The sequence below is a fragment of the Rhinatrema bivittatum genome, chromosome 17, assembly GCF_901001135.1.
Source record: "Rhinatrema bivittatum chromosome 17, aRhiBiv1.1, whole genome shotgun sequence".
Classification (NCBI taxonomy): domain Eukaryota; kingdom Metazoa; phylum Chordata; class Amphibia; order Gymnophiona; family Rhinatrematidae; genus Rhinatrema; species Rhinatrema bivittatum.
In genome coordinates this window covers 28,974,689-28,992,616 of record NC_042631.1, presented here as the reverse complement: position 1 = coordinate 28,992,616, position 17,928 = coordinate 28,974,689, and the positions used below count along the sequence as shown (strand labels likewise).

The 17,928-nt window shown below is 42.6% G+C and overlaps 1 protein-coding gene across 1 annotated transcript in view; it reads right to left on the bottom strand.

Annotated features, from left to right (window-relative positions):
* Window positions 1-17,928, bottom strand: part of LOC115079207 (receptor-type tyrosine-protein phosphatase eta-like) — a 164,984-nt gene that overhangs the window by 23,262 nt on the left and 123,794 nt on the right. Inside the window, exons 25-30 of the mRNA XM_029582465.1 lie at window positions 11,307-11,428; window positions 8,675-8,762; window positions 7,183-7,224; window positions 4,818-4,826; window positions 2,911-2,998; window positions 1,217-1,307 (exon numbers count right to left, since the gene is read on the bottom strand). Of these exons, the coding sequence (XP_029438325.1) occupies window positions 1,217-1,307; window positions 2,911-2,998; window positions 4,818-4,826; window positions 7,183-7,224; window positions 8,675-8,762; window positions 11,307-11,428 (440 nt within the window). The remainder of the gene's footprint in view (window positions 1-1,216; window positions 1,308-2,910; window positions 2,999-4,817; window positions 4,827-7,182; window positions 7,225-8,674; window positions 8,763-11,306; window positions 11,429-17,928) is intronic.

Below are 17,928 nucleotides of genomic sequence, written 5' to 3'. Positions count from 1 at the left end.
AATACTTATATCAAAAATGTTACATCTGAAACATCTAAATTATACAGGTGCGCAATACGCAATACACAATTCTTAAAACACACATACCATCACTCATAACACTCCACTCATACTTATCAGACATACACCTAAAACCATTCTTCCAGACTGACATCAAGTTTCCAAAAGTTTCCAAAAGTTTTCCAAAAAACAAGTTTCTTTGTTATATGTAATTGCCCACAAGCAAGCTTATTCAACTGTTCTCTGTAAACCGATTTGATTTACATATAATGTAAGAAGATCGGTATATAAAAACCATAAATAAATAAATAAATAAATAAAATAATATGTATAATATATCACTGTTAATTATCGGTATCCAACGGATACCCCTATTTTATTTCCTTAAATAAAGTGCCTATTAACTGGAAACAAACATCCCACAGCAACTCTTCAATTCTTATTGTTGATATATTTCAAACGGATACCCTGATGTCTTCAACACCTCTCTTCTCACAGATGTTATTGTTCCAACCAGATATCTTTTCTTCAACAGATATCCTAATCTCTTCAAATATCCCTCTTTTCTCCAATGGTTACCCTTACAAGGGTCCCTTGTTTCATCCTAGAGAGGGTTTCCTCAGAGGGCACTGGTAATCAACTCCTACAAACAATGAGATGATATAGCTAACATACAAATCTATCATGTACCCTAACCCAAATAATCCATCCACCTTCCTAACTTACCATGAGGTCTAAATAGTTCCCCATCAATACCTCTCATGATATTTCTCCTGGAAATAAAGTAAGGGTATCCAATGGATACTGATTAGTAGTGGTGAAGTGATATATTATAAATAAATATATTATTTTGGAAACTTGATGTTCATGTGGAAGAATGGTTTTAGGTGTAAGTTTGATTAGTATGAGTGGTGTGATTATGAGTGATGGTATGCGAGTTTGAATTTGAATGATTTGATGTTTTAAGGATCGCGTATTGGGTATTGTGCACCTGTATAACTTAGATGTTTCAGATGTAACATTTTTTATATTAGTATTGTATGGATATATATGTCATGTCAATTTTTGATATTTGTATTAAATTTGTATTAGAATTTATTTGTAAAAGATACTGTATGGGCATATCTCTTCTCTCATTATATAAACAAGAAGCAAATTAAGCCAGCTTGAGGAAACATAAGGCACTTTAAAATGTTTTTAGAACAAAATAACTTACATGGCAATACATTGTTGTATCTATTTTTCTCTTTATTCTCAGCAATACCAGCCTCAGACTTAAGCTGAGAGATTCCAACAGGTCTCAGATTCTAAAGGAAAAAAGAAACAGTTCAGCACTACAAAAGGTAAACCAAATTGCTCTACTAGAGAAGATAATTCAGGCACTATAGGGGGCAAATGGTTAAACATTCAGAATTCTCTCATGGAAAAATCCACAGGCAGACCCACTTAAACCAATTTAGTTCCCAACGGGTGCTGTGGATTGCCTGCAGGCATCTGCAAACTTTTTTTTTTTCATGGTCTGCACTGAATTTATCAAGAGGTAGAAATTAAATTAAAACGTTAACAGTATGTTAAATCTAACTGCACTGTCAGGCCGATTCAGTAAAGTCCGCGGGAGAACGCCCGCTCTCCCGGTGCGCGCACAGGCCACTCGCCTGTGCGCGTGATGCAGTATTTAAATTAGGTCCGGTGGTAGAAACGGGCAAAAGGAGGCGCTAGGGACACTAGCGCGTCCCTAGCGCCTCCTTTTGGCCCGGAGCGGCGGCTGTCAGCGGGTTTGACAGCCGACGCTCAATTTTGCCGGCTTCGGTTCTCGAGCCCACTGACAGCTATGGGCTTGGAAACCGGACGCCGGCAAAATTGAGCGTCCGGTTTTCGACCCGACAGCCGCCGGCCGACTTCAAATTTTTTTTTTTTTACTTTTTTTACCCTTTTTGTTTTACCCTTCAGGACCTCCGACTTAATATCGCCATGATATAGGGAGGGCAATTTTCAAAGACATGTTCATGAGTAAAATAGGGCTTTACCTATGAAAATGGGCTTTTAGAAAACCTCCTGCCTTACACATGCATATTTTTACCCATAGCCTGGGGGGGGGGGGGCTGTTCCCGGGGGCAGGATTGAGAAGGGGTTTGCACCTACAAGTGTTCTTTTGAATTTTCAAAAGCACATGCATAATTTCTCCTCAAACAAAGGTATCCTCACATATTAGCAGGTGTGAATGTGGGTGGGTAGGTTTTCTGGGATAATTTTCAAAGGGAAAGTAATTGTGCTCTTTCCCTCTGAAAATTAGTGGAGCCTCCTCGTTAAAAAGCATCCACAGACTTTGCATCAATGTGGCCCATTTTAAAGTTACCCCTAGGAGTTTAGGGGTGTCCCATCTGTGCGCTTGGGGTTATAGCTGGCTAAATTTCACGGACTAGCATTAAAAATTAAGAAAAGCTGGCCAAGTTCCCTTCGACTCTGGGAATGCCTCTGGGCCTGTGCACTTTCCATGGTAACATTCAGCCAACCTAGTTAAACCAGGCAGATATACATTAGTCACTCAGTGTGGTGGAATTTTCATCCTGCAGGATCAAGCTGCCTAACTCCTTAAGAGGCTAGATCCTTCTGAATACAAGCCCCTAAATTAGCTTGTGTCTTGTTTATTTTATTTTTATTTGTATATTCTGCATCTCCAAATATCTGTTCAAGGTAGATTACAATTTAAAAGATTCATAATCCAAATAGACTGAAAACCTTGGAAAAACTGCAGGTCCTTCATGTAATCGCGGTGTCTGAATGGTTCAGGAAGTCGTCGTGCCAGCTCTGTCACCAATGTCCTCGCAAGCAAACAATGGATGGACCCTACACCTCTGCGGCTATTATTTTAAAATAAAGCTATTTTGAAACAAGGTTACAAGTTCATACCTCATATTCCTCAAAAAATCCATAGTTTGCATTGGCAATCTGTTTCGTGAAGTATGATTCAAATTCATTCAGTTTAATCGCCTTTGATCTGAAAAATACAAATTCATTTTAAAAAAAAAAAAGTTGCTACGATTTCATATTAAGATTCTTTGCAGCTTTGAGCTGTGAAATTGACAGATTCTGAAGAAATCCTATACGCATTTTCCGACGTATTATTTTTTAGTTTTTATTTTTGCGTTTTTTACAGTGATAATTCTCAAAGCATGGCTGAATACTCCTGAATGCAAAAGGAGATGGTCATTTTAGCTTCACTGTACAATTGGTCCCAACCCAGCTACATAAAGACTATGCGACAAGACACTTGTAGACTTTACCCTCCCCTCCCCCACCCCCATGGTTGCGGTAGATATCGCTTGTCTTCAAATACTGCGATTCTAAGTGGTTTGAAACGAATCACAAGAGATGATGGCTTCATTATCGCCCCAAACAACCTTTAGACAATAATATATTAAGCCTAGTTATAGTGTTCAATAACTTTGCTTTTTTTTTTTTTAAGTTTTGGAGTAATAAATGCATCATTAACAATACTTGAGAGGCTTTTAAAGTTTTTGTTACTTAATTTTTAAATTGTAATTGCATTATCAGACGCTTGTTAGTTTTGTCTAGATTTTTGTCTAGTACTATTATGTGTATGCTGCTGATTATGTTAACTGTTTCATGTACCGCACACGGCTAGGGCTTCTAACTGGATGAGTGGTTTTAAGTTTTTATTCATTCAGAATTTCAAACAAATTAAACAATTAACAGAACAATAATTAAGGGTAAGAGAATTCAATATCCTGCACATTGGCTGCACTAAATCTCAGTCATTTTTCCAGCCACGCAAAAGCCAGATTTATCAGGAACTGTGCTCAAAATCATGTATGACAGCCACGAAAAGCCTGAAGGTTCATGAATCCCCTTCATATATTTCAACCCTGCTATCTCACTCAACAAAGCTCTGCTTTAATATAGCAGAACTTCCACACCCACCAGGCACGACGCTGCGTTCTGGGTGGGCTGGTGGGTGAACACGGCTTTTTTTTTTTTTTTTTTTCTCCTGTGTTCAGGTGACCCTACTGCTTGCTTTTTTTTTTCTCTCCCCACCTCGACTTGCCTCTCCTTGCTTACTGTTCTTTTTCAAGGAGGGGAGAACTCGATTCTTACTCCTTCCAGACTGCCAGGTATTGATTTCATTATTCTCAAGCCAGTCCGTGCCAGCAATGTTGCAGGCAAGCTGCAGATGTGCGGGAAGGGTGGGATTGGGGGGGGGGGCAGGAGGAGGGGAGCAGGACCGGGCCAGCATTACGCAACCATAGGGCCACGTGCGGCCCTGCTCCCTGCGTGCTTCGTGCTAGGGCGTCATCTTTGGAGGTTATTCTTCGAGTTCCTTTTCATAAACACAGATAGAACTGGATGGACAACTGTTGAACCATTTACTAACGTCTGCCTGCAGTGATTTCCATGGCGCACACATATCCAAGATTCCACGACGTTAATGTTCAAAGCATATTCAGTGGGGTTTAGCCGCATAAGTGTAACTGTATACGCGCATACGTACAACGGCGCCACTTTTTAGCTGTATATGTTGTGGGCAGAGCGACTTAGCCGCATAACTCATGGGGCTATGTAGCAATATTCACTCTTAGCCACATCAGCTAAGTTACACCTGCCATAAAGCCATAAGCACGAATATATATGTGGATATTAAGCGACATGGCCATGCTGCTGAATATATCTTGTAACTTAGCCAGATAAGTTATATCTGGCCAAGTTACTTAAACAGCCAGCTTTGAATATTGACCTCCATCAGCCCAAATGAAAAGAACTCAAAACACATTAAGGTTTTTCAGTGGTAAATTACTTACTTGGTAGCTCTTTGTGGGAGGGAAGAAAAGAAACAAGATTAGAACACATATCCTTTTTATACTAGTGTTAATCTATTTTATTATATTTGATAAATATTAGATTAAAATATGACTGCATAATACTAGAAATAACCAAGAAATAAACCCATCTGTACTTCAGGTATGAAGATGGAAAAACAGTTTATTTGTCTGTGGTCACAAACTTCAATAACAGCTTCCCCCAGAAAATTGAACAAGTTACCTACTTTTGTCTTATTAGCATGACAATAAACCTTGCAGACTACTAGCCAGATTATGGCCGGCCTCTGTGACTGCAGTCACTGTTCCATTATATTATTTAACTGAGCTCTGAAGTAACTTTCATTCTGTGCTATACTACTCCATGCCGCCCAAGTCACTAAGGGTCTTATTTTCTAAGGCTATCACACGCCTGCGCTACGTACATCGCGGTGGAGTCGGCCCCGGAAGAGGAGGAGTCAGGGGCGTCACCGGGGCCGACTCTGCGAGGACGGCATGGACAGCGAAAAGGTTAAGGAGACTTTTCACTGCCTATTTTGCGCCCAATAACTACACCTTTTATGGTGTAGTTATTGGGCGCGATGCCGGCAGCGATCGCACCGCTGAAGTGCGATCGCTGCCAGCTAGCGCAGGACCGCCCCCTCATTACTGCATTTTTCTAAAGTACCGCAGGCCTGCGATACTTTAGAAAATGAGGCCCTAAATGGTCAATGTTGAGTGGGTTTGTCCAACTAAGTTCAGGACTTAGCCAGACGAACCTGGAGATTTAAGTTTTCTGTCCCTTGCAGCAGGGAAGTTTTAGCCAAGTAATTAAACCCTGCTAATTCGTAGCTGGATAAAAAGAGGAAGAGCGGAGGCATTCCGGAGGTGGAGCTTAAATTTAGCCGGGTAATCTTACCTAATTAATTTTAAACCTAACCGGGTATATTCAGTGGGCTATATTTCCCACTGAATATCCTGGCCAATGTTAGTGGCTGACTTTAGTGCATAGTTTCTTAATGCATGAGCTAAAAATAATGTAATTTCTGATGCAGTAAATAAATGATATGCTAATGCATCAGGAGTTAAATGTGTGCAGGAATCTGAGTTAAACTGTGGGCTCAGCACAGGTGAAAGGGAGAATCTCTTGGATAGGATTTATGCACATAAAGTACTTCTATGCCCATAAACCATGATTGATACTTGTTTTGTAGGCATAAAATATGATTTGTGCACAAAAAATGCTTTCATTGCAGAAAACCTTTTGTACACATAAATCATTTTTATGTGCAGAAAACATGCTGTGTGTGCACAGAGCAGGTTTTCTGTGCATAAATCCTGACTACAGATCCCGGCATCGGAACTACTACTGCCCACAGACTAACACTAGCGCCAGAAACAGCTTGGGTTTTTCTTAGCGCTGGAAATTTTACTCCTGGTCAGAGGTGGAGTAAAGGTATTGTTGGTGGTGGTGGTAGTAATAGCTAATGCCTCTATTAACATGGGATTTCCATGTGAGGGCACCAAGCAACATACACAGTTTTACACACACATACTATGTGTGCAAATCTCCTTGCTGCATTGTGAGAACAAACAAACGTGCTCACAACTGAAGGTAAAACTGTGCACCCTTAGAGGGGTAACCTGGCTAACTTTCAGCTGCCTGCACCACGTGATATTGACCTCTAATCCTATTTTTCCCTCCTCACAGACACGGTACGGGAGAAACATGTAGGTGAATCAAGCCTTTTCTAAGTTTTAAGGAGTGTTGGATACCAGATTATTTACTTACTGCTTCAAGAAATCCAGACACACATATTCATGATTCTCAAGCTACACAAATAGTAATTAACGCACTGGAGTGGAGACGACAAAAATGGTAAACGGGAGTTCAAGACAACAAAAGGACAAGCACAGAGGCTCTTTTGTTGTAAGGAGAGAGCTGGAGATCAACTTGAACCAGGAGTGAAATGAGGCAGTCTAGATGGGCCTTACAGTCCTAATTTACTGTTTTATTCTGTGTTTCAATCAATATTTTCTCCGATTCTAAAAAGACTTAAGCATTCTAAATTAGGGAGGAGGAATAGCCTAGTGGTTAGAGCAGTGGGCTATGAACCAGGAGACCAGGGTTCAAGTCCTGCTGTCACTCCTTGTGACCTTGGGCAAGTCACTTTACCCTCCATTGCCTCAGGTACAAAAAAAAACAAAAAATAAAATAAAGTCTTAAATGGACATTAGAAAAGTATTTTATATATATATGTCATTTCAATATTATACCTCACTCTGAAGCTTTGCCTTTTTTTTTAAATTAATATTAATATATTATTTCAAGCTGAAAATTATCGACTGGAAAAAATATTTAACTTACTTAACTGGAGAAAATGGCAGATTTTCATTCTTTCCCTGTTGCCTGTTCACAAAAAAAAACAAAAAAACCAGATAAAAATGAAAACTAAATACTTTAATAAGAATTCCCTTTTTAAGTTTCGCTGTAATAAGGAAACTTAAGTAATATGATCTATTTTTAGGTTAGATAGCCATGATTACTCATTGTGAATATCTGGAGAAATCAGAACTATTTGTGGCTCTTAGAGTAAGACAGGGCCTCAGGGGGTGGGAGAATAGTGAGCAAGCAGTATGATCTTTATAACTGGCGTAGGCTGATGGCCCTAAGCTGCTAGACACTGCTGAGGTAACACCACAAATGGGCACCAATGAGTGAAACTAACTTTTAAAGGCAGGCAAGTTTCATAGAGACAGCAAAATTATTTTTTCCTAAAAAAAGGTGACTGCTCGTGGGAACAGGTTACTGTAATCCATCGCCAGGCAGAGCCTATGCTGGCCTTCAAGGTCTGCACAAATTCTTGGGAGAATTACCAAGCCTGTGGTTAACCTGCTGATTGAAGATGTTGTACTTAAAAGGTAGAGTACTTTCATTTTACTCAGAAAGGCCTAAATTCCTTCAAGCATGAAGCACAGGAGAAAAAGCTCTTAGTGGCACAGACTTGAGGTAATTTGAGATATATATGCCCTCCATGTCTACCTCCTGGGAAAGATCTTTATCATCCCAGCAAAAGGCCAGGCAGAAAGATTAAGTCGTCAATGGATGAAATAGCAAAGTGAGTTGCAAAATGGGGTACACCTGGCACTACCAAGAAATATATGAGACAAGATGGCACCCATTAGTTCTATCATATTTGCATTTGATGCTGTGGAATTATTTCTCCTTAAACATCTTGCTCGAGCCTTCCCCAAACCTGTCTTGGTGACCTCCACAGCCACTTGGGTTTTCAGGCTAGCCACAGTGAACACGCATGAGAATCCTGCATATTTATTTTATTTTGTTGTGGATTTGGGAAGCCATGATCACAGTCTGCCTTCACATCTATTTTGTGTACCTGGAAGGATAATTGCTTCATGAGAAATCTGTTTAGCAGATGGTTTTCTCAAGGTGGCTGCCGCACCATTTTAAGCATTGACATTACCGGATAAAAATATCCTTACTAAAGGCATTCACATGATCAGCCCGAGTCCATGACCAATACGCACCTTTCTTTTTTAACTGAGGTAAGTTATGCCTTTTTGAAACAGAAAGGTCATCTTGAGGTCCATGTCAGCAAGCCCTTAAAGCGCGACCCACACCCAGAGGGAAATGTACAAACCCCAGATTTAATCATCCCCTCTTCCACTGCCTGCAACGCAGGATGAGCTTTGCGACCCCCAACAAAAGCAGAAAAAAAATTCATATTGTGAACTTTCACAGCCAACACGAAAAGCATTCCACAAAGAAGCAGCCTGAAACGTGAAACGTGTTACAACGAGAGCAAGCGATTAATGCGCTGTTAGCCATTATATATCACCTTCTTTTTCTCCTGATAAGGAGACCTGCTGCGATTAGTACAGCTGCTCCAGTTACTGATCCAACAACACCTCCAACAACAGGACCTACTGGAATAAGATGCATGAAAACAGTTACACACCCCTAATGTGCATCAAAAGCTAAACAGAGCAAATACAAATTTGTTTAAAAAAAAAAAAAAAATTGGTCCCATCTCATAAGCTGCCAAATTGGTGAAACAAGTCAAAATTTAAAGACAATTAAAGAAAATATCCTTAGGCAATACTGTAAAACAGCACAAGTACAGAGAACAGTGAGGTGAATTCTCAGTGGAAGATCTTGCCCTTGATGCTAGACATACACGAAAACACAAGACGTTTGAAATGAAGATGAGCAAACGCACACAGTGACTTATGGCCTCATTTTTAAACCCCGGCGCGCGCCAATACCGGGAGATATGCACGCGGCCGGGCCATGCGTGCACCGTGCGTATTTCCTGGTATGCACGGGAGAGCCGGGTTTCAAAAAAAAGGGGGGCGGGGTCTGGACGAGTTGTGCCGGGCCGGCGCGCGGAACTTATTGCTGCTCGGAAGAGCAGGTAAATTCAAAAATAAAAGGAAAAATTAGATTAGTTCGGGGGGGGGGGGGGGGGGGGCGGGGGGCGTTAGAGGTCAGGGCGGAGAGGGGAAAAGGGAGGAAGGTTAGCTACGGGGTTAAAGAAATTCCCTCCCAGTCCACTCCTTTATTGGAGGGTACCTGCCCGCACCCCGATATAAAATTGGGAGCACGTGTTCATCGGATTTCATAATAGGAGTCTAAGGGATTTAACTATTTATTTGTTTTTAACTGACATGAAAAACATCTCCAAGGGATAACTCCTCTCCCTCGGGGGATCATCAGAGCAGGCAGGGGAATTGTGTCCCTAGGAGGATCAGCAGAACAAGGGCCCTGACTTTGACAGTTTAGGAAAGTAAGGGGGGTCTTTTTCAAAAGGGATCGCACGCAAAAAAGTCCCTTTTCACGTGCAATCCCCTAGATCGGGGCGGGTTCTGGGCGGCGTCCGCCGCAAAGACGTTGCTGTCGGCGAAAAGGTAAGGGCCCTTTTCGCCGCCAGTTTCGCACCCAATAGCGCCACCTTTTACGTTGGCGCTATTGGATGCGAAAGCCGGCCACCCCCCTTCCCCCCCCCCCCCTACCGCTGGATTTTCTAAGGTCTGCAACCTTAAGCTTCCATAAGCTTGCTGGGCAGACTGGATCGACCCATTGGGCCTTTTCCGCCATCATTTTCTATGTTTCCGTGTCTATCTCTCCCCTGTCACTTCCCTCCTGGAGGAGAGGCACTGCCAGACTCTGTCCAGGCTTCCTGCTTTCATCAATGTCACCCCCACATTATATTTATTTATAAAAAAAAAAAAAATGTATAAACTGCCTATCAACATTTCTAGGCGGTTTACGTGAGAACATTCCTAATCAGAATTAAAATAAACATTAAAACAAAGATTTTAAAAGCAATCCTCTAAAATCAAGAGCAAACAAACGTGGCATCAACCACGCATGCGTACATAAAGCAATCTCCTGTAAAAACTAAAACGGCCGTAACGAAATCCTAATCTGTGCTTCAGCTAACAATCACACTTAAAAAGTGTGCTAAAAAAATAAAAAATTAAAACAGCCTCCACATTTTCATGAATTTGCTAGACACTCGTTCTTAAAGACTGAGGGGCCGATGCAAAAAAAAAAAAAAGTGCTGAAAACGGGCACAGAGTGTTCAGTGCCCGCTTTCCTAAAGCCTCCCCAAGGTACCTCTCCTGGGGGCGCCATGCAATATCTTAATTAGGGGTTCACGCTGTCAAGGAGGCACTAGGGTTGACTGTGCGCCCCCTAGCACCTCCTTGACAGCTGACGTCCAGGAGTGCTTGGCTGTCTGCGGCTGTCCGCCGGTTAAGAAAACGGACGCTGAGCATCTGTTTCCCGAACCTGACTGCTGGCACTTTAAATAATTTGTTTTTAAATCATTTGTTCCTCCAACTTAATATCGCCACAATATTAAGTCGGAAGACGTAGGTTAATTTCTGAGCGCATAAAAATGTGTGTATTGGACGCACATTTTTTTTTTTTTCATGTGGAGTGAATAATAGCCTCAGAGACATGCATTTGCATGGGATGAGCGCTATTAGTTTCCCGGCACGTCGGACGCGCGTTATGGAGGCGCCAATCCCCTTATAGCATAAGGGGATGCGGACGCGCCTACGCAACCCGCCTCCAAATGCGGGTCAGTGCGCTCGGCTGAGCGCAGCGTATCGCATCGGCCCCTGAATGCTTGCTTAAATGAGACAGCCTTTAACATGTTCCTGAACCTGGAAAATAACAGCACCCTCCCCCTACCGTCTTCTTCCCTACTCCCTCCACCCCTTCCCTGCAGAAATTGCCCCTGGCCTCCGGGAGCTTGCGCCTCTATAGAGGGAGCCGGAAGAGATGCTGCGGCCAGGTTTCCACCAACTGCCGGTAAATCTAGTAGCTGCTTAAAGACATTTGTGAACTTTACAAACATATCCTTTTTTTTTTTTTTTTTTAGATGTTTTTACAGGCAGTCAGAGATCCTGCAGGATGGGCCGCAGTCGCCAAAGTCTGAGGAAAATAGATAAGGTACTTACCTATATTGTTTGGTGGTGAAACTCCTTCAGAATAATTGGAATATGTCACCAAGGACTGATCTTCAATAATAATATCATTAACTGAGTCAAAAGTAATTTGAGTGAAACCTGCAACACTGACCCTGAAAGGAAGAAAACAGATGTAAAATTAGCATAAGGCAGACCTCAGAAGTCCTGCAATCCAGCTGGCTCATCAGTATGGAAAACACCATTATGAAGCTGCACAGTCCTGAAAACCCAGAACATATTTACAAGTTGATCTCGAGGCGAAGTGCAGTGCGCTCAGCGAGATCATAATGCGCATAAGCTGCTCGCAATCTGTAACAATTCAGGGGGCAATTCTGAATTGCCTTGTACTGTATCTTGTAACAAATTTTCAAAATTATCTACAAAGATAGGTTGGCTACAAAGCATGTGCGTATGGTGAAACAGGGAAGGAGGGGCTAGGGGCAAAGCAATATATGTACTTTTAAAAATGAAATCTATGTGCATTATTTTCCTCCCCCAACCTAAACATGCCTCCTTTTGATCTGGCTAAAAGTACATGCATTGTGAAAGCCTGCATACACCTAACCTAATCTGCGGAGGGCATTTTTCAGATAGCGTTTTACCCTGGTAAAGTGGCCTATTTACCTGGGGAAATGACTTTGAAAATTACCCCCTCGGCTTACATAAGAACATAAGATTTGCCATACTGGGTCAGACCAAATGTCCATCAAGCCCAGCATCCTGTTTCCAACAGTGTTCAGTCCAGGTCAAACATTTCTGGCAGGATCCCAAAACATAAGTAAAGAGATTCCAAGCAGTGGATAGCTGCAATTCCACCTCAGTAATGGTTCATGGACTTTTCTTCCAGAAACTTGTCCAAACCTTTTTTAAACCCAGCTATGTTAACTGCTTTTACCTCATCCTCTGACAATGAATTCCAGAGCTTAACTGTGTGTTGAGTGCAGGGCCGATGCAAGGGGATTGGGCGCCCTAGGCACCTTCAGCCTTGCGCCGCTCCCAGCCCCATCCTTGGTCACAGCCCCGACTCCTCCTCTCCCCCCCCCCAAAAGAAAACTCACAAATCACCTGGTGGTCCAGCGGCGGGCCCGGGAGCCTTCTGCTGGCCCCGGGTCGTCGGCTGCCACTAATCAAAATGGCACCGTGGCCTTCAACCCCTACCATGTGACAGAGACTACCAGTGCCACTGGTTGGCCCCTGTCACATGGTAGGGGCTAAAGGCCATCGGCGCCATTTTGATTAGTGGCAGCCGAGGCCCCGGGAGTGGCAGACCACCAGGGGGGCTGGCCGAATTTTGAAAGGGCACTTTTTGCCCTTTCATATTTCTGCCACTTGCCACGGTGCCCTAGGAACAGGCCTAGCTCGCCTAGTGGTTCCTCTGGCCCTGGTTGAGTGAAAAAATATTTTCTCCTGTTTTAAATGTACTATTTAGTAACTTCATTGAATGTCCCTTAGTCTTTGTACCTTTTGAAAGAGTAAACAACTGATTAACATTTACTCGTTCCACTCCACCCATTATATTATAGATTTCTATCATATCTCCCCTCAGCCATTTCTTCTCCAAGCTAAAAGCCCTATCCTCTTTAGCCTTTCCTCACAATCGTTCCACCCTTTTATCATTTTGATCGCCCTTCTCTGTACCTTTTTGGAGATATGGACCAAAATTGCACACAATACTCAAGATGAGGTCACACAATGGAGCGATACAGAGGCATTATGATATTCTCTATTTTATTCTCCATTCCTTTCCTAATAATTCCTAGAATTCTATTTGCTTTCTTGGCTGCCACCACACACTGAGCAAACGTTTTCAACAAATTATCCATGACGACTCCTAGATCCTTTTCCTGAATGGTGAACTCCTAATGTTATACCTTGCATCCTATAGTTATATTTTATATTGCTCTTCCCTATGTGCATCACTTTGCACTTGTCCACATTAAATGTCATCTGCATGCCATTCTCCCAGTTTTGAAAGGGTTCTCTTGCAACTCCTCACAATCCTATTTTCTTATTAACAACTCTGAATAATTTTGTGTCTTCTGCAAATCTGATTTGTTCCTATTTCCAGGTCATTTATAAATATGTTAAAAAGCATCGGTCCCAGAACAGATCTCTGGGGCACTCCATTATTCACCTTTCTCCACTGAGATATAGATTAGCTGGCATGGGCACACTTTCTCCCCCCGTCCTCAGCAGTTTCTCATTCCCCACCGCCATCACTCCAGTGCTGGCCTTACAAATATAGAAACAGACCATCTCTAGGTATAGAAATGCTGCATCTACACAATAAAGACATTTTTTTTCATTTTCTATCATTCATATATCCCTGGATCACACATCACCAGCAGAACTGAGCCAAAAATATCTCCAACACAAATCTTTGTCTAAATAACCAAAAAGTAGAGCATGCCCCTAGACTATGCATACCTTGGCTTGACATTAATTATCTGGCAACTTGGCTATAAGACATTACAAGAAAAACTCTTAAGAGCCCTATATGTGTTAAAGGGGCCCTGGTCAGTTCTAGATACCCAGAAAATCTTTTTTTTTTTTTTTTTTAATTGTTCGATAGCATTCCATCAGCAATTTTAGAAAATGGTTACAAGAACTTATTCAGATGATATTTATACAAAACATACTACAGGTATGGAGACAAATACAGAACAAAATGACAGTAAAGCATAAATAGAAATTTTCAGACAAAAACTGAACTGGAAACTCTAACAAGCATACCATTACAATGAACATTACTATTCTTCCTAAAATATCAAGAAATTTGTCATGAATCATAATAGTAAAACTATACTAATAAAAAGAATAAATGTCAAAACATCTGATAATAAGAACACCCAATAATTTAAAAATTATTTTAAATTGGTTTTAAATTTCCCAAAACACCAATAAAATATTTCAAAACAGCAGAGACATCAAATGTCCAATAATTAAAACTAAAAAGATCCATACCCAGGATCTTTTGATTTACAGTCACACTGAAATTACTGTGTGACTCCCTTCTTCTTATATACATGCCTGTACTCACATTCACAGGCTCTCATTCTCTCATGCATATAAAAATTACATGTATATGACACATACGCTCTCACACATGCTCAGGCTAGCATATACATACATACTTACATGTTCATTCTCATACATGTACACACAGAATGGCTGTCCCTTTCAGGTGCACACATACACACACAAAAACACAGGCTCACTCACACATGCACATACTCTCGCTCTCACACACACCTTCATCTGCGCAGAGGCTCTCGCTCTCTTGTGCACGTACACACACACACACTCTCTCTCTCAGGGCCTCCCCATCTCTATCGGCAGCATCAGAATGAGGTCTGCTGCAGCCCCACTGGGCTCTCTTCAGGTCATGACTGGATAGGTAATGCTGATGGCATGCAGGGTGACTGCTCAGTGCGTTCTACCCAAACTGCTCACTAACTAGTTACTAATCACTCTCTACCCCCAGACCAGTTTCTCTTTCTTGTCACTGTCACCCCAGACCAGTCTCTCTCACTTTCACTAGTCCAGACTAATCTTTCTTGCTCTCTCACCAGTCAGCTCACCCCACCCCCCTCTTTCTTCAGTCACTGTCACCAACTCTCCCAGACCAGTCTCTCTCTCACACACCAGTCATCCCCTCCCTCCAGACCAGTCTCTTCTCACCAGTCACTGTCAACTCTTCCTCCCAGACCGATCTTTCTAACTCATACTAGTCACCCCTCCCCCCAAATCAGTCTCCCTATCACCCCCTTCCCCAGATCGGTCTCTCTCTCTCTCTCACCTCCTCCTCCCTGTGTCTTTAGTCATTGTCACCCCCTCGCCATGCCCTGGTAGCTTTTTTTTTTTTTTTTTAAACACAAATCATTAATATTTATGAAACAGCAAAAGAAGCATCCTGCATTCCTTATTGGAAATGAACTAGTTTACATCCATGCTAATATCCTGGCATAAGGTCATGAGTGAGATCTAAATCTGGCAGCCAGGATTTCACCTTAAGGCACGTCATCACCATGGTGGAAATCAAAGAGAATAAAACCAAGGGGCCTATTAAACTAAAGGTTTTCTCCCATTTTGTGTCTAAGTAGCGTAAGTCCCGGGGTTTTCGGAGGGGGCGTGTCGGGGGCGGGCCCGAACAGCGCAGCGTTTTCGGGGCGTGTCAGGAGCGTTCCGGGGGCGTGGCTACGGCCCGGGGCGGCCCGGGGGCGTGGCTGCGCCCTCCGGAACCGCCCCCAGATCGCGTCCCAGCGCGCTAGCGGCCCGCTGGCGCGCGGGGATTTACTTCTCCCTCCGGGAGGCGTAAATCCCCAACAAAGGTAAGGGGGGGGTTTAGACAGGGCCGGGCGGGGTGGGTTAGGTAGGGGAAGGGAGGGGAAGGTGAGGGGAGGGCAAAAGAAAGTTCCCTCCGAGGCTGCTCCGATTTTGGAGCTGCCTCGGAGGGAACGGGGGTAGGCTGCGCGGCTCGGTGCGCGCCGGCTATACGAAATAGATAGCCTTGCGCGCGCCGATCCCGGATTTCAGCGGCTACGCGCGTATCTACTGAAATCCAGCGTACTTTTGTTGGCGCCTGGAGCGCCAACAAAAGTACGCCTATTCGCGGTTTTTGAAAATCTACCCCTAAGGGTAGGTGGTGGGGATCGTGTGGCTGATTTATTCCATGGCCTATAGAGAACACCTGTACCAGGTGAGCAACTTGGCTTTCACTCCATAGACAAGCAGGCTAAAAATCAGCCAACTCATGTAAGAACTCCCAAGCTGAGGGTTGCGTACGATTATTTTGTTATTTGCACATCTTAGTACATTACTGCAACCTGTAATTGTCTGTGGTTGGAGGGTAGAGTTGAACGAAGCAATTAAATATGCTTTAAGAACTGTCTTCGCTGAAGAGTTTTCTAGGTAGTAATGAGCCATAAAAGTACGAAGAGAAGATCAAGTAGCAGCTTTGCAGATATCTTCAAATTGAAGCCAAATGAAGATGTAGCAAGGAAGTTCTATAGCCTTGACTTAATAGAAACATAGAAACGGCGGCATAAAAGGACCAACTGATCCACCCAGTCTGCCCAGCAAGCTTGTGCCAGTATCTGCTGCACTGTGCAGGTTACCCTCATACTTAGTTTACCAGACGTTAAAGGTCAGGGCCCTCAGATGATGTTTGAATCCAATTTCCCTTAACCCCTGTCGTGGAAGCAGAGAGCAATGCTGGAGCTGCATCAAAAGCAACAGGCTTAATGATTAAGAGTAGTAAAAGCCTCATCAGCAAGCTACCCCCCAAGTTTATTTGTTCCCTAAACCGTAAAAGTCGGGACCCTCATTGGTTGCTGTCTGAATCCAATTCCTCTTGAAGGGCTTTCATTTTAAAAATGTATTCCTGATTGATTGCAAAAAAAAAAAAAAAAAAAAGTGATTATCCAAGCAGATGAATTCCTTGTTGTGGGCACTTTTAATGCATGTACATTATGCTAATTTTCAAAAGGAAAACTACACAGGACAATTATCTATAAAAGCAAGTATGTTAAAAGTGTACATGTACATTGCAAGCTCCCTTTATCTCAGGTATTCCCATTCAGACTATAGGCTCTTCAGGAAATTGATTCTTTGCAAACATTTCTGTACATTTTGGGGACAATTTTCAGTCTGCATTATGTACTGTTGAGTTAACTGCCAGTTCAATACACAAAATCATGTGATGCCGATTCCAAAAGATCCATCTTCCATTTGTATTTTAACTACTTAGCTTATACTTAAACTACTTAACTTTTTCCTATAAAGAACAATGGCCTAGGTTTGGCCATGAATTTGAGTGGGAATAGTGTGCTTATGCCATTAAGCCTTATACATCTAGATGTATAAAAGATGAGGCTTGCAGGAGTGCTTTTTTCTTTTTTTGCTCAGGTTTTTGCTTTAATCCTTTGCCTGCTTGCTATGGGGTTTGTTTCCTGGTGCAGAAATGTTTAAAAAAAAAAAGTGTGCCAGTGGTCAGGTTAGGAAGAGGGATGCTCATTAATTGAGCGTCCATTTTCCTAAACCGCTGACAGCCGATCTCTCCTGGGCGTCCTCTGTCGAGAAGGCGCTAGGGATGCACAATTCCCCTAGCACCTCCTTTTTAATGCAGCAGCCGATTTAAATATGAAATCGGGCGTCCCGGAGAGGTCGATCGGCGCGTGCTAGGAGAGCAGATGCTCAATCATGAGTGCTGGTTTTCTCCGTGCCAATATTGCATCAGCCTGAGAGTGTGTGATTTTTGCTACTGACTACTGTCTGATTCTTACTGTGGAGCCTTTGGAGGTAAGCTTGTTCAAGACCCTTGTTTTAGTATGAATAAATTTAGTATAATTAGAGCCAACAATCCAATGCGTGAACTAAATCCTTTTCCCAGGGCTTAGGTTCGCCTGAGGTGTATGTATCCAGTGGTCAGGTGCTCAGTGGGGCATCTGCTTTGTATTACAGAGGGGGAAACAAGTTTCCATACCCAGTAAAGAGAATCACTGGCCATGTCCTGAGCCCCTGGTCACATTTTACTTACTCTGCTAAATAAAATGTTACTCGGACAAATTTAGGAAAAAAAAAAAAAGTCTTCATGAAATCATCCCTTGAGGTT